Below are 26994 nucleotides of genomic sequence, written 5' to 3' on the forward strand. Positions count from 1 at the left end.
GGAGTATAGAAACACAGAGGGACCTAGGTGTGCAAGTCCACAAATCCTTGAAGGTGGCAACACAGGTGGAGAAGGTGGTGAAGAAGGCATATGGTATGCTTGCCTTTATAGGACGGGGTATAGAGTATAAAAGCTGGAGTCTGATGATGCAGCTGTACAGAACGCTGGTTAGGCCACATTTGGAGTACAGTGTCCAGTTCTGGTCACCGCACTACCAGAAGGACGTGGAGGCGTTAGAGAGAGTGCAGAGAAGGTTTACCAGGTTGTTGCCTGGTATGGAGGGTCTTAGCTATGAGGAGAGATTGAGTAAATTGGGGTTGTTCTCACTGGAAAGACGGAGAATGAGGGGAGATCTAATAGAGGTGTACAAGATTATGAAGGGGATAGATAGGGTGAACGGTGGGAAGCTTTTTCCCAGATCAGAAGTGACGTTCATGAGGGGTCACGGGCTCAAGGTGAGAGGGGCGAAGTATAACTCAGATATTAGAGGGATGTTTTTTACACAGAGGGTGGTGGGGGCCTGGAATGCGCTGCCAAGTAGGGTGGTGGAGGCAGGCACGCTGACATCGTTTAAGACTTACCTGGATAGTCACATGAGCAGCCTGGGAATGGAGGGATACAAACGATTGGTCTAGTTGGACCAAGGAGCGGCACAGGCTTGGAGGGCCGAAGGGCCTGTTTCCTGTGCTGTACTGTTCTTTGTTCTTTGTCTGGCCTACACGTGACTCTAGAGCCACAGCAATGTGGTTGACTCTCAACTGCCCTCAGGCAACTAGGGATGGGCAATAAATGTTGGCAAGCCAACGATGCCCATGTCCCACAAATGAATAAAGTAGCTATGCTGGTTCCCTTTCCTCCTGGTTCTTTACCCAGACTACCTTCTCAAATCCCAAACCACTTCTCCATTGGTCCCCTGTTACTGCAAACCACATGTCAATCAGCTTGTGTCCCTCTCGTATATACTGCAATAGTTCCTGGAAGTTTACTGTCACCCGATTCTGGCACACACTGGCTGATCTTATTCTATGCATTTGGGGTTTTAACAAAACTAAGGCACAGAAATAATAAATGTTTTTTAAGTGATGAACGAGGAAACAACAGGAAGGGAACATTTACAGAAAGTGGTCAAGAAATGATCAAAAAGTCCAAAAAGATAATGAGAAAATTGTGTGAAAGCCACACAAGGAAGAGAGCGGACAACAGGAAACATATCAAGACCGAAAGTAAAAAACAAGCAAAGTTGAACTGCGGTTGTTCAAGAGCAATGCACAAAAGATCAACAAGTACAGCTAGTTGGCATTATAGTCAATATATATTTATTATTTTTTTAATGTGACAGAACTCGATATGTAGAATACAGAATGAACATATATAGAAAGATGGGCTCTGACAATCCTAATCCTTAAAGGATCTGCATTCAGCTTCTTGTTTAGTTGATGAGCTTGATCAAATACAAAGTGTGCAGTAACAAGATTAATTTGGATAATGCAGATTACATGTGTAATCTTCCATTTCAATTTACCCATGGAAATATGGTTTATTTTGAGATCATGTGTCTCAGTCTGGAACACAGTTGATTTTATTAATGCTATTAAAGTTACTACTTAAAACTGCACTTTACCAGAACTATATTCTTTTGTCCATTGAACATACTGTTTTGACTTTTTTTTTAAAAGGACACAAATATGTTTAGTTGGGGCTGGATGTTAGGTAGTAATTAGGGGATGAGAGGTATTCAGGGCATTTGTTTGGGGGGTGGGGGGGGAGACAAGGGTGAGGATATGTAATTTAGTTATCCAGGAGTTAGACCTGGTTTAAATCTTTCTAACTTTTCCCGGGTAACTACTCTAGGTGAGCTGGAACCATCCAAAGTCTGACTTCAGAGTGTTCCACATGCTGGGTAATTGCCCAACGGAAATTGAAACTTCCGGTAATTCCCATGCAGTCTTTGCTTGGGGACATCCGAGCGGTCAGCCAAGCACATCTTCCAGGGTATTTCTGGGGTATGACCCTCTGGAGAACAGAAGATCTGGGCCTTGAACTTTATTTTGCAAGACAACAGTCGAAAAATCAGAGTACAAGTAAAATTTATATTGTGGCTTGCTACGTTATTATATATGAATGCATTAAGTTGGTCCTCTACTTGCCTGAAGGCACTGACTCATACCACCATAGTCTCAATGATGCCATATTAGGGACAAAATGGCTCCTAAACTAGCCCATCACAGGCGAGCAATTTGTGTATTATCCCAAGTCTAGAAAGCAGATCTTTAGACTTCAAAATATATAAAATATTAAATGGTACAGATTTAAGAAAACATAGTAAACTAAAAGAGTAAGACCAAATGAGAACAATATCAAATGTAAGCCCATCGCTTCTCAAAACATTCACAGATGTTTCATTACTTTGACACACAATGGATACTGACTGAGCAAATAGGAAACTAATGAAAAGTAGGTTAGAATGTGTAAAGAAAGTAGCTTAATGCTAAGAGGGTGAAATGCTTGGAAGAATCTACCAAGCAAGGTACTAGGGATAAAATACAATGTATTTGATACCACGAGGGGAAGCTGATGTACAGACAGTACATGTTTACAGACAAATAACCCTTTTCCTGCTAAGGCGGAAGGTGATTTTGGCATCATAGCCGAGTCCATGCCACCTTCATCTAATATTCTCACAAGGTCAATTCTTGGTAAAGCTCACTGGGCAACAATTAGACTCAGGAACATTAGCTGATTTTCCTTCTCTGTGTCCTATGAATAGCAAGACTAATTATAGTGCCTCCATCACAACTAACCCAGAAAATCAAACCCAGGCCTAAATGCGCATTACCACACACAATGAATTTACCCAGTGATCCATTAATTGATTATACTTTATATTTATAGAGTCTAACGTGCTATTTTTGGAAACAATATTTGTTTATGAAACAGAGAACATCTTGTGAAATTTGATTTCATTTGTTCTGTTTCTTGGATGAATTTTGCATCCAAAGAGTATCCCCAATTTATGGATGATTCATTTAATCTTTGAAACTGGTGGTATAATTTAAACAATTCACGTTCTAACTTGAGACACACTGCTGTAGATAAATGTTGTTTGAAATGGCATGGTTCAGTGCACTTAGATGTGATGTCCTTTCCTTTCAATTCACAGCATGCTATATATATTTGTAATTTGAGCACACATTTCTTTATTTGGCCATTTGTTACAAGCAAACTTGAGAAACATCAAATAAAACCTAAAACAATCTGGCTTATTTATATAAAACTTTCAGAAGCTTAGTAAAATCACACTATCATTCAGTCTAAAGCTAAATAAAATATATCCCCATTTAGTTATCTACATTCTACAGCATCTGGAAATCAACCAGATGCAATGTAACATGTTTCATCTCTTCAAACTCACTATATACAGTGCATTTCCACTCCAGGTGAAACTGTTCAGTTAATTGTTAGTAATTAAATGCAAATATGCACTATTTCTCACTGTTAATATAGCAGCATTTTATCCACTCAACTGCAGTAGCCATTTCCTCTTATTTGAAAGAAAAGCAGGCGGATGAGACTGACAGCAGTCTGAGCAGTGAGGGACAATATGATAATGTTACAAATGGGAACATCAAACACAGGTACATTCTAGCCAAATTCTTTGCTACAAACATTTGAGTGAGAGAACGAGAATACTGCTGCGTAAATAGACATTGAAAAATCCAGTCTTTAAAGTAATGCAACAGCGACGTACATTGTACAGAAGCACAAACACTGAGGCCACATTTGCTGCATCTATTAAAACCTGCACAAACTTCTTCCGGCAATGCCACAGACCAAGTACATTGCAATTCCCATTAGCTGTATTGGATTATGATTTGCTATGCGTGTCTATTTTTTGATGTTTAAGCCTTGCTGTTCTGAAAGCTGCGGCAGACTGAATAGACTCATTATAACAGCTTTGCAGAGTGTAAAGCTTGTCACAATTACTATTCTCACAACACTAAAACACAGTCATGCATTATGTTTTGGATATCTTGAGATGTTTTTTCTCTGCTGAGTGATAATAGAATGAAGGACTCTGAATCTGAACGTTCAGAACTGATGAAAATCTCTACAGTCATGCTATGTCTTCCAGTTTGCCTTCAGCCCAGTTAAAACTGCTCGTTCAACCACCATAAAAGTGCTATCTGCTCAGGACAATGTTTCTTTGCTGCTGTATTTATGTTTAGCTGCTGACATCATCACTTGTATCTGCAGTTTCCAACATCTGTCCGTCTGATGGTCTTCGTGCACTCCAAATCCTGACGGTTTGATCACTGAAAGAAATTTAAATTGAAAAACATACACTCTTTTTAAAGGTAAGGTTTTATATACAGGGATTTTGTCTTGCTTAAAGTTTAACAATTATACATAATGAAGACGACTTATTGTAAAGGTTTCCAGAATGATCTTCTGTACTCACTCTGATGCAGTAAAGATATGGGTAGAGTTGGTACAAATGGCATTTATGGGGCTGTCATGTCCTCTCATCTCCCCAAGTGGTGAGAAGTTGTCCACATTCCAAAGTTTAAGGATGCCACCTCTGCAGCCACTAAGTAGGACTGACCTGCCTGGTAAAATCCCCAAGGCACACACCCAGTCCTTGTGAGCATTTGGAACTTGCTAGAAAACAAAACCATATCAAAATCTTGAAATTGAAACTAGTCGCATAAAAGGTTTAAAGGAATTCAGTTAAGCAGCAAATCATTGTCTAGGTTGGGATGTGAGTATTCACATTATCGTCTTCTGCTGTTTCAGATATGAAAGATCTCTTCCTACTCATGGTTAAGGACAATCCAAACTTCTCCCCTCAATCACAAACTCTTGCTGTGTCCTTTCCAGCCTCATCTAAGGAGCTCCAATTGCTTTGACCACCTGTTCAATAATTTCAACATCTTGCATGCACTGAGCTAATTCAGGCCTCCACTAATCCAAATTTCAACAGAATAAATCCAAGTCTTTTTTTCACCTCATCCCAGCCTCAAATTGATTTCATATAGATGTAATCGCTTTCTCGTTTCAACCTCCCTTTATCCCAATGCTCATGTCAATGGCTATTTGGAGATGGTGTTTCCCTGCTTGAAAAACTTGTATCACAGTCCTTAAAAGAACATGGGGGCAGTTCTTCCAGCCCGCTGCACTGCTTTTGTAGGCAGCAGGCTGGGAGACACGAGGGAAGGCTGCTTCACGGGCTCCCCGGCCTCCGCGTGTAAGTGGCAGCTGGATTTCCGGCGCCATCAGCTCTGTGCCAGAAAGCGGCGCGGATCTGCATATGTTATAATGCGCATTTGAATCTAATTTAAATAGTACCAGTGGGTCCGGGACTGAAATCTCCGAGCCCGCTAGTGTGTCTTTCCTCCTCCACCCCCAGGAGTGGCTCCTCCAGCGGGGTTTAGTATTGTTCCCCACTTGTGGGGAGCTGGCGGCCTGACTTTGTTCAAGTGAAGGGGGAGAGGGGGGCAATCCAGACCCCCTCAGCGGGTCGTGTGCCAGGGCACCCCTGGGCATTGCCATCTTGGCAGTTCCAGCTTGGCCCTCCCCTTGCGCTGGCCAAGGGACAAAGTGCCAATGTCTAGGGGACATCTTGCCACTGCCCACTGGCTGTAGTGCCTCTGGGGGACATTGGTGGGGGTGGGTTGGTCCTGCTGCCACTCTGCATTTGGGCTGAGTTACAGAGGGAGGAAGGCCAGTGACTGGAGCTGGCCATCAGGACACCGAGGCTGGCAGGGCATGTTCGAGGGGCCAGCGATCAGGAGGCCAGCAGTGAGGGTTACTGTGCATGTGCCAATCTCGGCGCTGACAGATCAGTGCATGCGCAGTGGCCCGCTCAGCGCTATGCTGCTGGCCTCTCCAGCGGGAATAGGCCCCACCCACTGATTTTTAGCATGATTCACTATGAGGCACTCTGCAGTGTACAAGAGTTTGGGAGATCCATTTTGAAACTTCCGCTGAAAAAACCAGCGGGATTTAATCCAGTTTTTACGTGAATTCGACACAAATGTTTTTTTGGGAGAACTGCCCCTCCCCCATATTTCTTCTTCTTCAAATCCCACCCAATTTCTAACCAACACTTCCTCCCTCCACTCATCCTCTACCAATGATAGCCTTTAAATAATGTAACCCTGCTTTCTGGAACAGTGTATTCTACACAGCTCTGCCTTCTTTGACTTCCCCCAGCTTTGGCATCTCTTAAATGCACTAAAAGTTAATGTGTTGTCACAAGTAGAAGCCTTGGATTGTTGTTATAACATTGCAATGAAGTTACTGTGAAAATTCCCTAGTCGCCACACTCTGGCACCTGTTCGGGTACACGGAGGCAGAATTTAGCATGGCTAAGCAGACTGTGGGAGGAAACTGGAGCACCCGGAGGAAACCCACGCAGACAGGCGGAGAGTGTGCAGACTCCACACAGACAGTGACCCAAGCCAGGAACTGAAACCTGGTCACTGGCGCTGTGAGACAGCCGTGCTAACCACTGTGCCACCGTGCCGTGCACGTTAACGCAAGCTGTGATGCTTAAAAGTAAAGTTTATATTTATTAGTCACACGTGCATTGTGTGGCAAAATGTATGTGCTTGATATGAAATGTTGTACTGTTTTTCAATAAACAATTAGACAAATACCAAGAGCTTCTTTTGTAAATTAAAGTAACAGATAAGCAGATATATGAATTAGGGGACTGTGCTTGTTCAGACAAAGTTGTCAATATAAATATATAATGGGAGATTTCCAAAACAGAAATGCCCAAAAGGTCGTGAAAGATACCGAATTTTGAAAAATATACTGCTGTTCTATTATTCCTGTGTAAAATATTAGTTAAATATTAAAAACAATAGTATCTGAACTATGCAGGTGAACCATATTATTTAACACTTCCCTGTTTTACACAGCAGTGGAGAAATTACTGAATATTTCAAGGTAGTAATGCTTTCAGAAAGTTAAATCAAAATAAAAACAAAAGCAATTCCATTTTGAACATCATAAATGACAATGTCCCCAATATTTTTGGACATGAGCATTGCACTTAACGTCCAATCGATCCTCATTAAATTAACGGACATCCTCAACTTAGCTGTCAGAAAGCAAATCTTTCAGAATCACAGAAAATCTCAAACAAGATTCAACAACTTGCATTTAGATAAAGTAAAGGACTTTACTGTTTCAAGTCAAACACAAACAGGAGTAGGAAGCACTTTAGAAGAGGTGATCTTAAGTATAGGTAAAGCAGTTTTTGCAAATGGTGAAAGATGCATCAAGGTGCACTAATATCACAGTAAGTTCCATAATGTTTGATTAAGATGGTTGAAAACTGCAGAGCAGAAAAGTAAGGAAACCATACTGCATACGTGTAAGAATTGTGGGGATGCAAGCAGGGGAAGGACGAGAGAAAATCACAGAGGCAAAGAAGAATTAAGTCTTTACTAAATTTGCAAACAAGAACAAGACTTTTGAAGTTAATAGACAAAGGGATAGCGAGCTAATGAACGTCAGCAAGTATAGGAGTGATAGGTGACTCGGATTTTGGGTGGGAAAGGATATTGGATGCAAAATCTGAGAGAGTCAGTTATTCACGACAGTGCTCAGTTCCAGCAAGAATGACACTGAAGAAGCAGTTAGCAAATGACAAAGGCATGAATAAGGATTTAGCAGAAGAGAAGGATGAAAATAAATAGGGCGGCATGGCAGCACAGTGGTTAGCACTGCTGCTTCACAGCTCCAGGGACCTGGGTTCGATTCCCGGCTTGGGTCACGGTCTGTGTGGAGTTTGCACATTCTCCTTGTGTCTGCCTGGGTTTCCTCCGGGTGCTTCGGTTTCCTCCCACAGTCCAAAGATGTGCGGGTTAGGTTGATTGGCCATGCTAAAATTGCCCCTTAGTGTCCTGGGATGCGTAGATTAGAGGGATTAGCGGGTAAAATATGTAGGGATATGGGGGTAGGGCCTGGGTGGGATTGTGGTCGGTGCAGACTCAATGGGCCGAATGGCCTCTTTCTGTACTGTAGGGTTTCTATGATTTCTATGATAAAAGCTTTTATGTGGATGGGAGTATGTGTTTCTGCGTTGTCTAGTATAGAGTTTGATGCTAAGCTCAGAGTCCAGCAAAGCTTTGAACCAGCGTATTGAACAGAAGCCCAGAAAGGGAGATGGAATTAGGACTGAAGTTTCTGGCAGGGACCAAATATGGCAATCTCAGCATTAAGCTGCAGAAAGATCTGTCTTATCTTATGAGGCAACTTACCTCATATAGGTTTAATGATAATGTAGCAGCGGTGACCAAAACACAACGAAACTGACTATGCTTCATGTTCCAGAAGCTTGAGGAAAAAGGTCTCAGGATTTGATGGTAGTTGGAGAGTGCAGAGTAGTTAAAGATGAGGTTTAAAAATAGCAGTGTGATTATTGCTGCTCTGAAAGGACAGTAACTGACCAATTATGTTGGCAAGTGTATTGAAAAGGAAAGTTTTGCAGGATGATGCATAATCAGCAAGGAGTGAGGCCCAATTGGATTACTTGAATATCGTCTTTCTGTGATGAGTGATTTTATGTATAGCACTAATGAGGGGCAAATGAAGCTAACTTGGCAGACAACCAAGAAGCATGAAGTGATAGCATAGAAAAGATAAGTCTGATAAGATGAGGTTTGTGTTAAAAAAGGGGGGGGGGGGGGCACAAACAGTTTGACATGAGAGGTGGAATAGAAGAATTCAATTTTTTCTCCTTTTGATGAGTTCTACGAAGCCATCAGCTTACTGCTATGTATTCATACCTGGAGTAGTTCTTGCTGCACCATGTCCCATTTTTTAATCCCATTGTCTCTGGATCCACTAAACAGGCTGTCACCCAGGACTGTGAGCGATTCAATGCCATCATAATGCGGTGGCTCAAAATTGTAGGTAGGGCCTACAGTCCCAATAGCACCTTCTGTTACATCAAACATCTAAATAGAAAGGGGTGAAAGGATGACATTTATATTTAAGCTGTAACATTTACTTCTTATGTTATGTCTACATAAGGAATACTATGGATTAATTTACTCCACAATAATCAAATTTTAATGGTTTTGGGGGGTGGTGAAGGGCTGTTAAAATGGTTGAACTTGAGGGCAATGCAATTTGAGAAACAAGTAAACTCTACAGCAGTTACGAAATATGGATCACAACCCTTAATGATGATATTTTTCTTATGCCTCCTCTCCTTTCACCTCTTCGAGGAAGCGAGTCTTCAGTGGCAGCATTTGTACTCAAGTCAGAATGTCTAATGTTCAACTCCCTGCTGAGACAATCCTGATGAGGGGAGACTAAAATTCTGTGTTCTCAGTTGACATCTGGTGGGAAGCTGATGTGCAGTGAATGTGGGTGATGGGCCCTGCCCCACCTCGACATTCAGGTTGTGGGAGTCTTCCTGACAAATAAATGTAACTAAACAGCCAGCTGATTCAAGGATGAGTTCAGTTACGGAAGCAGCATTTATGTTGCAGCTTGTCAGGCTTTTAATCAATATGTAAATTTTTCCACTACTTCACTATTCTCCTTCTAGGACACCCACCAAGACGTCCTGACTATATGATCATTAAATTACAAATCCCTGAAAACTGCACTACAATCCGCTATAGGAGGGACATGGAAAAGTGATCCAACAAGGCTTACTACTTTTTTCCCCCCCAAGCATCATAAGGAACTGTTAGGACTCAGATGTAACCAACATCTCTAATAGTATATTATTAAAAAATATTGCTGCATTTTAATTTCAAGATGTTGGATGTCTTAATTAATTAACTTAAAAACAATAATTCAGCATATCCGAAAATCAAGTATAATGTACACAATTTTTATTTGGCCTCAAAAAGCACATTTAAGTTACATGTTTTATGTTACAAGTGTTACGAATATATTTCACAATATTGTCCAAATTAAATTTAAACCTTGCAGCAAAGGGCTCATTTAAAAGGGAATTGCAATAAACGAATGCAAGTTTTGTGGTAAAATACTTTTTGTACGATAAAAATGCTACCTTTATGTAGTGATCTTTGGACCCAGTAATAATGAGATCTTGCCCATTTGCAGTTTGATCAACAGTAAGGCACATAACTGGTCCTAAATGGCCAGTCAGCTTTCCAGTGGACTGAAACCTTGAAAATGGAAAATGGTCACCAAATTATTGTTAATTATATACATCGCACACAAAAATTAACAGTATTGACATACGCTTTTCTCTTGACAAACACAAGATAATTACAGCACAATTTCAAAGCTCACAAACTAGAGTGATATCAAAAAGACTTGTTTCCTGATAGAAAAACAAGTATAAATGGTTAATTTAGTAATTAGAATTTATGGACGGGATTTTCCGCTCCCGCTCACGTTGAGAGGGCTTGGTGACATGAGTGTAAAGTATTGCGAGAAAGCCAAAGTCACATTTCACAAGGCATAAAAGCAAGAAACGATCCCCCCCACCACCCCCACTGTCAGTGGCAGGCCATGTTTCCTGACGCTTAACATCGGGAACCTCATTGTGATAGATTAACATTTCATTATTAGGCCCATACGCCAGAATCATACCCGCACATCAAAAGATCCATCCACAGCGGCATGATGACAGGACAGCATGAAGATGGACTGCTGTCAGGTGTGCACCTGGCGAACAGTACACCCAGAGGTGTGTGCAGCGCTGCGGGGGGGGGGGGGGGGGGGGGGGGAGTTGAGGCAAGAGGGGCTATAGTGGGAAGAGGGTTGTGCCAGGGTAATGTCAGGGGGTGCATCTGGATGAGGATTGTTCCCTGGTTTGCCAGCACAGTGGTTAGCACTGCTGCCTCACACTGTCAGGAACTTGGGTTCGATTCCCGGCTTGGGTCACTGTCTGTGTGGAGTCTGCATGCTTTCCCCATGCGTAGGTTTCCTCTGGGTGCTCCGGTTTCCTCCCACAGTCTGAAAGACGTGCTGGTTAGGTGCATTGGCCATGTTAAATTCTCGCCCTGTGTACCTGAACAGTCTCCGGAGTGTGGCGATGAGAGGATTTTCACAGTAACTTCATTGCAGTGTCAATGTAAGCCAACTTGTGACATTAATAAGCTAAAAAAAAACTTGCGCTAAGGTGGTCTTTAAAAATGGCACCCAGACAGTGCTGCTAATTTGCAGGTGAATCAGAGGCCGTCGCCCAGTGACACATTGTAGAACCCGTGACTGTAATTGTTTTCTCGCAGTCCCAGACTATATGACTGATTGCCATTGGTGGCATCAACGTCACCTTTCCTGCCCGACATTAGCCTTTGCCATTATCAAAGAAAATCTCTCACAAAGTGTTTTTGCAAGCTCCCAAAAGCTCAAGCGTGCTATACAACTTTGACACTATCTTTGGTGGAGAATATGCAGAGGCTGACTTTGACTTTCAATCTTACATTCAACTGTATTGCAAAGCTTTGCTTACACACAAACAAATATTTAAAGCATAACTTAAGCATAACGAAATCCCTACACAACCAAGTCTCCTTCACTTGAAGACAAAATACCTTTTGAGATCCCACATCCGCACAGAATTACCCGAGGCAGCATAGAGAAACATTCCAGTGGGGTTCAGTGCAATTTGATTTATTTGACTTTCTCCAGGAGGGATGGTAACCGTTCTATTTTTTGTATTCGCACAAGCATCCCCCGTTGATACCTGACCAGATGACCTGAAAGACGATACATTTATTTTGCATGCTGTATTACACGGTTATCTTCATTAGCCCTGATCTTACCATTATCTTAACATGAAATGTAAATATCTTCAGAAAATTTACATAAAATTTGAGAACTGCCCATTGAAGCTGTGCTCATTCAATAGTTAAATATGTTCATTTGCATTAGGTGCCAGCTTTTTCATGGTCAATTTGAATGAATTTTGAGGTGTGTAGATGAGGGTAGCACAATTGATGCAGTTTTTATGGACTTCAGCGAAGCCTTTAACAAGGTCCCAGATGGGAGACTGATAAAGGTGGCAAAAGTACATGGGGTCCAGGGTAACTTGGCAAGCTGGATCCAAAACTGGCTTAGTGGCAAGTCTTAGAGGGTGGTTGTGTGACAAAGGCCACCGTCTGGTGGTGTAACACAGGAATCAGTATATTATATATAAAAATATATAGGTGAGAATGCGGTGATAGGGGTGCAGGGCAGGGGGTGGTGGTGGTGGAAAAGAGATAAGTAAGTTTGAAGATCTAGATGGATTGGTCAGATGGGCAGATCCGTGGCAGATGGAATTTAACCCTGAAAAGTGCAAGGTGATGCACTTGGAAGGAGGAACAAGACAATGGCAGGACACTAGGAAGCTCAGAGGAAGTGGGATCTTGGGGTGCTTGTCCACAGATCCCTGAATGTGGCAGAACGGATTAATAGGGTAATTAAGAAGTCATATGGGACACTTGCCTGTATCAATCATGATGTGGAGATGCCAGCGTTGGACTGGGGTAAACACAGTAAGAGTTGGTGTTGTTAAACCTGGTGTTGTTAAAACTCTTACTGTATCAATCATGGCATAGACTGTAAGAGTAGGGAGGTTATGTTGGAGCTGTACAAAACTTTGGTTAAACCACAACTGTGTGCAGTTTTGGTTGCCTCACCTTATGATGGACGTGATTACACTGGTGAGAATGCAGAGGAAATTCACCAGGTTGTTGCCTGGGATGGAGCATTTGAGCTATGAAGAGAGGCTGGATAGGTTTGGATTGTTTTCTTTAGAGCAGAGAACACTGATGGGGGTGGGGGACCTGATTGAGGTGTATAAGATTATGAGGGTAATGGACAGGGTGGATAGGAAGCAGCTGTTCCCTTTAGTTGAAGGGTCAGTATTGAGGGAGCATAATTTTCAGGTAAGGAACAGGAGGTTTAGAGGGTATTTGAGGATTTCTTTTTTCACCCTGAGGGTGGTGGGAGTCTGGAATACACTGCCTGGGAAGGTAATAGAGGTCTGAAACCCCACAACCTTCAAAAGGTACATGGATGAGCACTTGAAATGTCAACCATACAAGGCTATGGGCTAAATGCTGGAAAGTGGGATTAGTATAGATTGAGTGTAGTTTCGTTGGTACAGACTCGACAGGCCAAAGGGCCTCTTCTGTACTGTATGAATAACTTGATAACTGTTATGTGTGGACTCAAAGCAAGCTGTGTGCTTGCTTACTGGAGCTTATACTGATTTGTTCAGGATGTCAGGCTGGTACAAAACTACAAAATGAAACTTGTGTGGCCTATAGCTTATGTTCACATAACTACTACTGAAGATTAATTTCTAAAATGTTTATATTGAATACTTTATAATGCACTTACAAATAATTTAAATTCCAATCACGAAAGTTGAAAGCAGCTTTTGAATAGTTTTAAAGTAAAATCCTAAATTACCAGGACAGATACTTACGTCAGTGTTCGAATGCATTTGGCAGAGTCTCGGATATCCCACACCTTAATATAAGATGTGGAAACAGAAAATACCAAACTGGAATAACTGCAGTATTTGACAGACACCACGTTATTGGGATGTCCACCAAGAGACATGATCTCTTGCCCAGTTACGAGGTTCCATACTTTACAAGTGCGATCTGTTAAAAGTTTACAGAAAGGAATAATGCAGTTAGCCTGCCATCTGTTCTATACCCTAGAGCAGAACACATGTACAATTATTCCCCTCCACGCACCCTCCTTTATCTGCAATATTATTAAACTGCCCATAGATTCCTGAAGCAAATTCTCCTTTCAACTCACAAAGGGTCACAAGGGATCAAGCACCAAAGTAAAATACTGCAGATGCTGGAAAACTGAAACAAAGACAGACAGGTGACCCTGGAAATATTCAACAGGTCAGGCAGCATCAGTGGAGAGAGAAATCGAGTTAACATTTCAAGTCTGAAAAGTCACAAGATGCGAAAGGTTAATCCTGCTTCTCTCTGCTGCCTGAACAGCTGAGTATTTCCAGCACCTTCTGCTTTCATAACAAAGGATCAACTAACATGTCCTCTTACTTCCTTGTACAAAGAAAAATAGTAAGATTCAGGACCTATTGAGACCCTGCTAAATATATAGCAGCAGAATAGGATTGATTTTAACAGATTGGGGTTAACGAACCAAAATCTCACAATTGGTACAAAGTTGGTCAGGCCAGGAAACTATGCACAACAGAAAAGATCTTGAAGCCTTTGTTATCTCAAATGGTTCAGGGAAGGTGATGCTTCCAATCAAAAGCGATTCTTCAAATTATAGACACTCCTGATTGATCAAAGTTTCTCAGAAGGTATTAAAAGTAATTCATTGTGTGAAACGCTTTGAGGTGTTTCTCTGTGATACGGCAATTTGTAAATAAATACTTTTGCGTGAAGCTGAATTAATTCTGTGCTCGAGAAGAATAACTTGAGAAAATTCACCTAATGGGTGGATCAAATTTAAACTAGCAATCGTGAGGCTGCAGTCCAGATGGTATTTGAGACAATGCTCTGTTTTGTGGGGTGGCACAGTGGTTAGCACTGCTGACTCTCAGGGACCTGGACTCAATTCCAGCCTTGTGTGTGGAGTTTGCGAGTTGTCACTGTGTCTACACGGGTTTCCTTCAGGTCCTCGGGAGGAAACCACAGTCCAATGATCTGCAGGTGTGGTGGATTGGCCATGCGGAATTTACCCTTAGGGCGCTATTTGGGTGGACTTGAAACTGGGAGATGTGTCTTCTGGGCCTGTTTTTAGGCACCCCCCCATACGCACTATGCTTTCAAAAATATCAGCGATTCCGATTCTTGCTGCAGAAGCCTGTTGGCAGGGCTTAATGTGCTCAAATCCCTGCAGTTCTGATCAGAGCCTCTAACTACGCACTCACAAAAATAATAATACTGCTCCCTGCCACATCCCTCCCGGACCAGATAATGCCTCGCTCTGGCCTCCACGGACATTGGACACCCCGCGCCCCCCCGGCAACATTACTGACCTCCTTATTTAACCACTCCCTCCCCTGCCTCCTGCCCACCGATCTCAGGCACAGTCGCACACACCGATTGCAGGCAGAGTGGCAGTGGCCTTCCCCCTCCCCCAGATCCACCTGCACATGGCCCCATCTCCCCCCGACTCCGATGGCCGTATGACACCTCCCTCCCTCTCCCCTGCCCCCAATCATGGAGGCACTGATCAACCCCCTCCCCATCAGCAACAGCTCACTTGCCTTTCCCTCAATGCTAAAAAGCAAACTGCATTTAACTTGCTGGAACGCTCTGCCAAACTCCTGCAGTTGATCTGCCCTAACAAGAGTCGCTTCATAAAACCCCAAGGATGGACGGGCAGGGAGGCAGTGCAGGATAAAATGTCCAATTGGCCAGCACCTAGATTCGTGGAGGATGACCTCAGCAGGTTGCTGGATGCTGCAAAGGTGAGGCAGGACACCCACTCTCCCCCCCGCCACAGGATGCAGACCCACGGGGTGTGACGGCAACACACCCTGGGAAGCAGTTGCCGCCTCAGTTAGTGCCATGGCACTGGCCCCCAGAATGGTGAAGCAGTGCCTCAATAAAGTCAATGACCTCATCCAAGCAGCAAGAGTGAGTGCTTAGCCCCATCTAGGATCTTCCCCCAAAACACCCCCTACCCCCAGCACCCTGCATGCTTCTACCTCCCCCCTCCCCTCCCCCGCCTCAAGAGTAGCGCTGCACTTGCCCTCTGAGGGCCACCCCCGATACTCTGCAGGAATCACGCCATCATTTATTTCATGGCTCCTTCTGTCCCCACAGGAGAAGACCGACCATAACACCCGAGAGAGGGCGAACAGAAGGGGTGGTAAGCGAGATCTCCAGGTCCACACCCCCTTTGAAGAGTGGGCGCTGGAGCTGTCCAGCATGATCGGGCTGGAGTCAAGAATTGAGCACCTGTCACTCCTCCACTGAATTTGAGGCAATCTCTAAGGGGCATGAGTTTAAGGTGTGAGGGGCAAAGTTTAAAGGAGATGTACGAGGCATGTATTTACACAGAGGGTGGTGGGTGCCTGGAACTCTCTGCCGGGGCAGGTCATGGAAACAGATATGAGGGTGAGCTTTAAGGGGCACAAATATATGATTGGAATGGAAATAGAGGCATACGGTCCCCGGAAGGGTAGGGGGTTACAATTCAGATGGGCAGCCTGGTCGCTGCAGGCTTGGAGGGCCGAAGGGTCTGTTCCTGTGATGTACCATTCTTTGTGCTTTGTTCTATGTTCAATGGAGAAATGTGAATCAAGTTTTTTGCATCCCAGATTCCTCTCCCTTCCTTGCACTGTGTTGCTGGAAGGGACCCAGATGCGCCCAGGCCATCTGGCATCACAGCCCCCACTGCTGCTCCCGCCCATCCTGCCCTAGAGTCCTCGGAGAATATGGATGAAGGGACTTCTGAAGGTGGCACAGTTTTGGTGTCAGCTTCCACCTCACAACTCACCATCCTAGATACTGACATGTCGGTGGGTCCAGTTAGTGGTGAGGCTTCTGGGTCACTCTCTGGTGAGCACGACATATCCGATAATGTACATCTGGTGGAGGAGGGAACGTCCGAGGCCTCTGGCACGCGGAGGCCTGCCGAAGGCGAGGACTCAGCTGGCCCAAGGCTGCATGCTGGTCCTCTGAGATCACTTCCAACTTAGCTGCAGGGGATGCAGCAACAGAGCCAGGGAATGCAGGAAGGGCTGACTGCCACACTGGACCAACTGTGAGGCTGTTGGGAGGAGTCCCAAAGATTCCAGGCAGACCAACTATCGCCTGTCTTGTGAGATTCCCAGGCCAACACTGCAAGGGTGGCGTCTGCAGTGGAAAGCCTGGGGCAGGGAATCCTCAACTGAGTGGCAGGCTCCAAACGATGGCCGAGTCACAACAGGTCACAGCGGAGTCCCAGAAGGCCAAAGCTGAGGGACTGAACAGGATTCTTGAGGTTCTGCGACCCATGGCTGAGAGAGCTTGCAGGAGACACAGCAGGCTACGGCAGCAGCCTTTGAGAATGTGGCCCAGTCACAAGGGGTCATGGCTGAAGGGCTGCTGCGCGTGGCCTAGTCTCAGGAGATACTTGCTGCAGCCATTGACAGGTGGCCCTCACCTTGGGTGGCCATTGCAGAGGGCTCGACTACCATGGGTAGGACACAGGTGGTCCTCCAGGACTGGCAGGGCCAGGTGACGCCGGAGCTTTTGGAGCTCACTGCTGAAGCACTGCCATCCCATGGACCCAGGGGCCCACGGGAATCCCAAGGGAGGAAAAAGGGCTTGAGCTCATGCCGGGGCCTTCCAGCCAGGAGACTGTGAATACACCTGACTTCCTGCTCCTGACACCGGGGTATCTCAGGGGCAGCGGGATGAAGAGGGTGTCATGGAAACGTCCCAGACACAAGGGAGCCGGCGAGGGCCTTCAAGTTCCAGACCCATCAGAGAACACCCGCCAAGTGCATCACAGGCCACGGGGCGAGGTAGGCATCTGGCCCCCTCCACCTCTGGGGAGACACATAGATGTAGTGGTGGGCCATGTAAGGTTAGGAAGTTGCAGTTGCGCTCAGATGGCACGGGTGAAGGGCTGCACTAGATCTTGAAGCACCTTAACATTTTCTGTTCACACGTTTTTATGTTAGAACTTATTATTCAGACACTTTTATTGAAATCAATAAATGTTTTTTCACCACCCATCTGTGACCAATTTGTCTCCAGTTTGCATCGAACAGGAATTCTGGAGGGATGCTTCATGCTGATGTCAGTTGGGGAGGCCCCTCAATGTTGTGTCACAGAGAAAATGAAGCCATTGGTTCCCTAGAACCCACAAGCGATTCCCTCCCACAATCCACCTGCCTCAGGGCCCTGTCTCAGGGTTCACTGATCCCTTACCCATTACACAGACGTGGGCCGAGGTGCCAACATGCATGTGAATCATCATCACCACCCTCCTGCCTACCAAAGAAACTTGTTAACACAGCATACCCAGGCCCACCACTCTGGTGTGACAATGTTGCAGGAGATAGAAGAACTTTTTGGCATGGGGTGGGGGAGGGGGGGAGGGGGGGGGTGGAAGAGAGAGAGAGATGGAAGCCATGTGCACAATCACAGCCCCCTAGTTAGCAAAGCACCTGGTGAGTAGGGACTTCTTAGCTGCCCTCGCATGCCTCATTCTGGCTGCCAGCACTCGATCGCAAGGGTGGCGTTGTTCAGCGTGGTCCTCCTCCTCTTCCTCCGCCGCCTGCTGGGCGGCCTACTTCCCAGCGATGCCCAGCTGGTCGGCCTCGACATTCTCCTCCTCCTCCAAAGGTCACCTCTCTGCTGCGCCAGGTTGTGAAGGGCACAGCACACTACCGCAATGTGGAACAAATCAGGAGCTGTACTGTCGGGCCGCACCAGAGCAGTCCAGGCACCGGAACCGCATTTTCAGGAGCCCAATGCACCTCTCCACTATCATGCGGGTGGCTACATGGGCCTCATTGTACCAGAGCTCCTCAGTCACAGGCATCATCAGGCAAATCCGAAGCAAGTATCCCATGTCACTCACGAGCCATCCCTGTAGCCTGGGCTCCTCCTCAAAAGACCTCCGGCATGTCTGAGCTCCTCAGAATAAAACTGTCATGAACGCTGCTGGGGTGTCTCGTGGTCACAAACCAATTGGATATTTGGGGAGTAGAACCTCTTTCCATTGATAAATCTTCATGGATTCTGAAGGAGGGCCTTGAGGGCGACGATTAGGCATCCCGCAATGGCCACGAATCCTACAACCCGGGCTTCCTGATTAGCCAGGTGAAATCTGATGTACTGGTCTGCCTGGGCATATAGGGCATCCATGGCATCCTTGGCACAGGTGTGCACAGCTGACTGAGAAATGCCACATACACCTCCTCTGGGTGTTTGGAAGGAGCCAGTGGCATAAAGGTTTAGAGCAGCCATCAATTTGACAGCCGAGAGTGGGTACCTAACCCCCCCCACCCCCGAGGTACTAGGTCCTGCAACAAGTGGCACAGGTGTTGCACTGTGTCCTTTCTAAGCCGCAGCTGTCAGTGGCACACGGTGTCCGACATTTGTTCAAGCGACAATAGTGTGCAGAACTGTCAGGGTCTCCGCTCCCTCCTTTTGCTGCGCCGCCGCCGCCACCCTCCCCTCCCCCCACCACCCCCAGACGAATGGCAGCCACTTCCTGCCTCCGGTGGCCGTCCCCCTCTACTCCTGCAAGTGGTAAGGCCTGGGCCCCCCGTGCCCACAATTCACCCGCATGCTCCTCCCCCTTAGCTCCAGCAGCAACCAAAAGAACAGCAAGATCGATTGGTTGCATCGCAAAAACCACCTCGTCTGAAGGGGTAGATTTGGAGGAGAGAAACACACGTGGAGAATAAGGAATGCTACTTGCCCCTAGTCCAGCAACACACACTGCCCATACTCCCCCACCCACATGCCCCCCCAGCACTACAGCCTCCCCATTCTCCACACACATGCCCCTCCCCCACCACCCCCCCCCCCCCCCCCCCCCAAACACAGCACCCCTCCTATCCACCCCTCAGTAACACACACCCAGAACTCATGCAGTAATGAGCACAGACACTGCTGCTTGAAAAGTTCTGAGGCTGCAGCAAGGGCTTTGTGCACATCTTTCAGCTGGAAGAGCCTCATGCACTAGGATCCAACAGCATCCCCAAGACCAGAGGTCAGTGCTGAGACCCGGGTCCGTGCTGCGAGTCAGACTTCAGACCCTCTCCCCCCGCCCCCTCACTTGCCGAGCCCTTGCAACTCAAAACACAACATGGCTGCCACTAAAGGACCCCCTATGAGCAGCACGGAGCTGTCTGACGATAGGCACTTACATCCTCATGAACCCTCACTGATGGAGCGCCTGAATCGGACTTTTATCGAGTATGTCTGTTCCAGGCCGATTCCAGATTGGACGAACGCGGCGGTAAAGGCAGGCGTGCAGCTCGTTAAGTGAATTAAAATCCATGCAGATTTATTTAAATGGACGCTGCGCCCATTCTGGGCGGGTTCCTGCTTGCGGCTTTTTTCAGGCCTTGGTAAAATGTGAACTGGCGCGAAGTGGGCGCAGATCGTGCAACTTGCCTCAACTTTACCAAATTTTCACACCCGAAAATGGGCATAACGCAATGGTAAAATCGCCCTGTGTCCAACAATGTGCAGGTTAAGTGTATTAGTCACGTGGGGTCACGGGGATAGGGTAGAGTGAGGGCTAGGGTGGGATGCTCTTTCAGAGAGTCAGTGCAGACTCGATGGGCTGGATGCCCACTTTCTGCAGTCTAGTGATTCTATGGTATGGGAGGTCCGAGAGTGTTGAAGAGTGCGTGGAAATGCTGGCAAGGAGACTTGGCAGGAGGCCAGGCAACAGTGGATATGGTTTCCGGCATTCAGAGAGACTCTTAAATAGAGGCTATGATCGGCAAAGGAGAGTCTGAAGACTTCCTTGACGAGTCGGGGAAGCATGCCTACTCTCGAGTATACCTGGAGTTCTTTAAAGGCATGTTCCTTCTAGAGCTAGTTGGTCCTGTCTCAATTTTTTTGTCGGGATTCACGAAGCTCTAGAGGAATCACCTGACAATTTAAATCAAGTTTCCACAGTGTAATTTGGAGCCTGATTTAAAAGATAATGAAGGGTCCCACCTCCCAAGGGAAGGACACCTCCCAAGGGAAGGACAATTCCCTGTGTCATAAAATGGTAGTGGATACGTAGGTGGCAAGTTGGGTATGCATTCCCTGGTTTTTGATTTTTAACCCACTTAGTATTATTTTCCCCACAACAAAATTAAGGTTATGAATTTTATGCAATCTATTTTCTCCTACATTTTGAAGTAAATTTTCTCACCTTTTGCTCCAGTGAATAGAAGATCATCTGTTGCATCTAGACATAGCACTGCTTTGTTGTGTCCTTCAGCTGTATGATTGCAGTAAAGGGGTGCACTCCTATTGCCTTTGGAGCTGGGAAACAGGTTGATTATTCCCCTGTGAAATGAATGGGAATAAAACTGGTTGACAAATAAAATCTTTCTAGATAACGACAGATCAACAGGACAAAGGGGAAAAATTGCACTGCTTACATTTATTTTTAATTGATGAAATAAAATGGTCTTGGACTGCACTGCATTATTCTTTCGGGTCGCATTTACAAATTAGTTCTATTTTTCTACAACAGTGTAAAATGTGATCATTAGCAAACAATTTTGTATTTTATTATAGACCAAAACAAGTGCTTTTTGTTTTTGCAATTTTCTGCCAAAATGTGGGATCACACATATGGATTAGTCCGAATTTGGAGAGTAAAATTTATTAAACGTGATTGACTACTCATTAGCTCTTTGCTATCCTTTCACCAATTTGATTGACATGCTGTAATGTGCTTCATTCACCTTGATCAAGATTTGGGTCAATTCATTTTCAGGCTTTCTCCCCTTCTTCCTTTTCTCCTGAAGGCTCTGGTTCATTCCATAAATGGAAGAAGCCTACTGGCAAAAAGTTGTCAATTCTCTTACTTAGCTGTCACTAATCTAAAATAGGATTAGTGACAGAGTAAAAGTGACGTGCCAGAGAATTGACTAGTCATTTCCGAAAATACACCATAATAATATTTTGAAATTTATGCATGGGACATCATTTTACAGCAACATTGATAAGGAAATGAGCCAAAAGTCCTTGGTGCAGACAGGATGACTCTTAGAAGCACATCATTTCGACACAAAAATTGAACGCATAAAAACATGTCATTAATTTCACTCGTTCATGCTTTTTGGAAAGCAGCCAACATGTTTTTTTTTCTTTTCAGCTGTCTAAATTCATCATTAAAAACATGCACTGCAATTTACGACTTAAGAGAATTAGACTTTGACTTCTTTTATTAAAAGAGGAAAAGTTTCACACCTACAAAATGGGAAAAGTTAGGGTTATTCTTCAGCCACTAGAGCTTTCCAAAAACCATTTAATACACAAACAAAGCAAATGTAAATTTAACAAGCAACACCAAAAGCAGGGTAATCATCCAAACAAAAGTAGCAATATCACCAATTGTTTATCGCCTGAAACAAAAACACCAACCTCTAAAAAGCTCCCATAAACAGTTCAGTACATTGCAATCAGTCCAAAAAAGTGGCAATTGAGGGCACCGCATGCAGAAATATTAGAAGCAATGAGCGCTAGAGTAGAAGGTGCTGAATTGTGAGCAACAAGTTATATAATGTACCTTTGTACCTCTGAGGGGGAGTCACTTTCATCTGACCTACAATAAAACAGTGATGGAATTGTGAAGACATGCATAAGTATAAATTATCTGATTAAAGTATGCACAATAACTAAATAGTAGTTGGGTTGGTAGTTTTAGTAATTAAAGTTACCTTATTGTAAAACTATTTAGGAAAAAAATGATGTACCTCTTACTAATACATTTATTTCACTTTATTAAATGCCACAGAGTCAAATACCTAAAGATGTCAAGGAATGAGGAGAGAGAAAATGAAATTAGAGACAGTAAGAGGAACAGGGAGGAAGTGAGGGAAAGACACATACAAAAAAAATGGAGTGACAAAGTGATCTTCTCAGAGTTGAGTCACTGACAACTGGTACCCTTATTGCACATTTGCAAATAAATAAAAAGCAATTAAACCATGAATGTGTTTGTTTAAACAGTGAGACAGTTATGCTTTTCTTTTTTAAATTGATGCTGACAATTGCGCTTAGATACTGGAGATTATTTTGGAATGGCATAACAGCCTTTGTAGCCTTGCAACAATAGGTGCTTCATTAATATTCAAAAGAATGTTTAACAGTGCAAATAGCAATTTAATAGATTTTTTTTGACCCCAAGATGTCTAATCTGTTCTACTGTGGCAAATGGTAATCAGATTTGCATGTAAAGATTAATGCACTGACAGTTTGGTATATCAAGTATCACAAATGCTGCTTGAACTCAACTTGATCTGTCGTACAACCACTGACCTGGCCGCAAAACAGACATGCAAGCTACACAATAGTTTGGACACATGCATTTTCCTCTTTTTAATTCCCAAAATTTTCTTTTGCCCTGAAGAACAAACCAAGGCATGTGAAGGGGGAAAAAGAGACCAGTTGTGTGGAACAGTGCAGAACGTTTAACTCCCAAAATGCTCTTGAAGGAAGTTGAATGCTTATACAAATCGTGCTAAACCTTCATCCACTTCCTACATCAAGCTGCTGATTTGAGAATTCATCTTCTCCAGCAAATTTAGATAAATGATTTTGATGTTACTTATCCACCTCTGATATTCTTACCCAAAAGTGCATATTTCTTATTCGTCTTCCAGTCCTCTATCTATTGTTCTCTGCAAGCAGCAGCTCAAAATCATTTTGCGTCACTATTAAATGCCAGAACAGAAAACTGCAACAGGCAACTATAAAGGGGTGGGTGTCTCACCAATTTAACAGTGGTGGTTGTTTGGAATGTAATGGAGTTGCTCGACCAATATTACTGAGAAAAATCATAGCTTCCAAGTAGCAAAACAGTGGCTTTGAGTAACTGCTCCATTCAAAAATCCCTAGAGTCAGGTGTCTGCTTCTGTCAACTCGAGGAAGACGGACATAATGCAAAGAATGTGTGGCTGAAGGTTCACATCCGTCATCCTGTAATCATGCATGAATGTTTGTACATCAATCTGGAAAACTGCTGTATTTTCAGAAATAGCATAAGCCTATCTCCATAGTCAAAGGCTGGCAAAATAACTTGGTAGCTCCGAGATTTTACATGTGTACAGATGGGAGAAAGAGTGTACATTGGAGAGGAAAAAAACTATTCCAGATGACCAAAATTGACACTGGTCCAGTATATCTGAAATGCAAGGTGAAGGACCACAAATGTTAGTGGGCATATTCAAACATATTTTATTGTGTCCAAATGCATTCCAATGGTTACTACAAAATGAGAAAGAAAGTGACTCCAGGCAATCGTAAAATGACTCTATATTTTACAAATGTACTGCATCAAGAAACCCAAATGGCTCTTTAAACTGTTCTGAAAATTAAAATACATAACTTTAGTAGAAAAAAGGCTATGAAATACTAATTCACTGTAACTAAGGCTAGGTAATTTAGAGCGGAGTTGGAGCAAAATATGCCAGTACTTAAAGAAATAGAATTTTTGGCCAACTAATAAATATTGACTGGGATGTGACAGCCCTTTCAGAAAAATAATGGTATGCAGTATCTTATTTTCCCAATCAATCTCTGCTCTGTACAGAAAGGATGTGATCTTCTTAGTCATATCAAAACATTTCTTTCAGGATTGAAGATTAAAGGTTGTAAAGGAGCACTTTGCAAGACTTACGCTGTTGGGTTCAGCTGGCTCAGTGCCTAATTTGCTAAGTGATCTAGCAGCAGCCAATGTATTGAACTTCCTGGTCACCTCTTGGAACTCATTATTGGCCTTTACTCCTGTTACTTACAGCAGGGCAAGAAGTCTCACAACACCAGGTTAAAGTCCAACAGGTTTATTTGGCAGCACAAGCTTTTGGAGTCTCAGGCTCCTTCTTCAGGTGAGTGAGGCGTTGTGTTCACAAACAGGGCATATACAGACACAAACTCAATTTACAAGATAATGGTTGGAATGCGAGTCTTTACAGGTAATCAAGTCTTAAAGGTACAGACAATGTGAGTGGAGAGAAGGCTAAACACAGGTTAAAGAGGTGTGTATTGTCTCCAGCCAGGACTGTTAGTGAGGTGTTGCAAGCCCAGTCAAGTCGTGGGAGTTACAGATAGTGTGACATGAACCGAAGATCCTGTTTGAGGCTGGGATCTTAGGTTTGCTTTGAGGAACGCTTTCTCCAAAGCGGCCTTCACGACACACAACGCAGAATCGCTGAGCAGAAACTGGCTGCACACATGAGGACGGCCTCAACCTGGATCTTGGGTGCATGTCACGCTATCTGTAACCACCACAACTTGCCTGGACTTGCAAAATCTCACCAACTGTCCTGGCTGGAGATAATACACACCTCTTTAACCTGTGCTTAACCCGCTCTCCACGCACATTGTCTGTACCTTTAAGACTTGATTACCTGTAAAGACTCGCATTCCAACCATTATTTTGTAAATTGAGTTTGTGTCTGTATATACCCTGTTTGTGAACACAACTCCTCACTCACCTGAAGGAGTCTGAGACTCTGAAAGCTTGTGCTGTCAAATAAACCTGCTGGACTTTAACCTGGTGTTGTGAGACTTCTTACTGTGCTTACCCCAGTCCAACGCTGGCATCTCCACATCATGACTTACAGCAGGACCAGTTTTAGAAGGTAAGCAACGTAGTAGGGTTTTTCTAAGCAGTTCTCGTCTCATTTTTCTGTGTCGATTTGTGGTGCCCTCCCAAAGTTGGGTGTGCACCAGCAAACTCTGCAGAAGAGATAGCATGGACTTCAGGGGTGTGTGCGCGTGCCTGTCAGGAAGTTGACATAATTGTGTCTCATCCTCTCTCAGGTTGTTTAATTGACGACTGGACGTGCCAGTACAGCAGAGCTTTAATCTGATCTGTTGACTGTGGGATCACTTAGCTCTATTCATAGCATGCTACTTCCACCTTTTTGACTGCGTGTATTTCTATGCTGTCGCTTCACCAGGTTGGTACCCCATTATTCAGGAATGCTTGGCGCAGCTCTTGGCATGCTCTTCTGTACTCTGCATTGAATTAGGCTTCATACCTTTGTTTAACGCTAATGGTGGAGTGAAGGATAAGTCAGGCCATGATTTTGCAGAATGTAGTGAAATTAAATACTGTGGTTACTGATGGTCTCACATATAGATCAGTTCTAAATCTCTATACAAAACAGAATCCTCTATGCTTGCTTTAATTTCATCTTACCAAATCATGTATAGTAACCATAACATGCCCAGATCACTTCAGCTTACCAGCCCCACACGACCGCCTCACCTCCCTAAAATTCAAACAGGGTGGAAGGAAGCTTCTATGTTTGACACATTTAGAAAAATATTACTGGAGTACTGAGGTAGTATTGCATTGAGATTTTGTCTTCTAGACCTTTGAAACAGAAGGGTCCATCTGCCTGGATGTTAAAGATCCCAGGGCCACTATTTGAAGAGGAACAGAAAAGTTTATAATATTGTGATTGTATTCCTCCCTTAACCGCCAGCACAAGATGATCATCCAATCATTTATCTGTGCTTTCTAGGACGTTGCTGCATGCAAACCAGCTGCCACATTTATTTACATACCCAATGACTGTATTGGGAAACATTTTGGAATTCCTCAAAGATATAATGCTATAGGAAGCCTTACATTCATACAGAAACAATATTTATTTTGTACATTTAATTCATTGGGTCCTTGTTTTCAAGCAGACTTGAAATGCCTGTGCATTCTATTGGGATAATAACTACATTGACGGATTATAACATGATTGTTGGAAGTTTAGGTCAATATCAAATCTTTTTTTAAAAAGTAATTTTTGGGATATCTTGAAAATAAAATACAAAACGGCAACCCGGATTGCTGGGTTGCAATTTGCTCATCAAAAACTGAGCTATTTTATTTAGAGACCCTCTGTACTGCAATTCTTCGATTAAAAATTGGTTGGCTTAATCAAGATGCCAACCTTGAAATGGTTTTTGCATGTTGAGACTCTCAATTCTATTCTTTTGAGATCTGCACAAAATACCCAAAAGCACAGTTGATGCATCTAGAAAAATAAATCGCAAGGCACATCTAATTTGGAAATAATTGATGTGCTACTAGACTATTGACAACATAATCTAATCATGATGGTCTCTGCCCAAACAGCACTTGTCACACAGTATCTTGTGTGCATATTATGCAACTTGCAAGTAAAATATTTCTGACATAATGACTTCTCAGAGATGAGAGTGTATTTCAAAGGGCTTCCTGGGTAAAGCAATCAGCTACACCTAACTGCAACAGAGATAGGAAGATAGATATTCCTACCCAAGTCCAAGAAAAAGACCAGCCATTTCCCTTGGCCCAATTTCCTTTTAGAAGGGAGATCATAGA

At 44.0% G+C, this 26994-nt stretch overlaps 1 protein-coding gene across 2 annotated transcripts in view; it reads right to left on the reverse strand.

Annotated features, from left to right (window-relative positions):
• Nucleotides 1-1655: 1655 nt before the first annotated feature.
• The window catches only part of kif21a (kinesin family member 21A), a 159722-nt gene continuing 134383 nt past the window's right edge, over nucleotides 1656-26994 (reverse strand). For both annotated transcript variants that reach the window (XM_078235391.1, XM_078235390.1), the window contains 8 exons: nucleotides 22192-22227; nucleotides 20824-20960; nucleotides 13424-13604; nucleotides 11541-11705; nucleotides 10046-10163; nucleotides 8802-8972; nucleotides 4460-4659; nucleotides 1656-4313 (listed from right to left, as the gene is read on the reverse strand). In XM_078235391.1, coding sequence (XP_078091517.1) covers nucleotides 4223-4313; nucleotides 4460-4659; nucleotides 8802-8972; nucleotides 10046-10163; nucleotides 11541-11705; nucleotides 13424-13604; nucleotides 20824-20960; nucleotides 22192-22227 — 1099 coding nt within the window. In that variant the 3' untranslated portion in view covers nucleotides 1656-4222. The remainder of the gene's footprint in view (nucleotides 4314-4459; nucleotides 4660-8801; nucleotides 8973-10045; nucleotides 10164-11540; nucleotides 11706-13423; nucleotides 13605-20823; nucleotides 20961-22191; nucleotides 22228-26994) is intronic.

Source organism: Mustelus asterias, chromosome 19, assembly GCF_964213995.1.
Source record: "Mustelus asterias chromosome 19, sMusAst1.hap1.1, whole genome shotgun sequence".
NCBI lineage: Eukaryota > Metazoa > Chordata > Chondrichthyes > Carcharhiniformes > Triakidae > Mustelus > Mustelus asterias.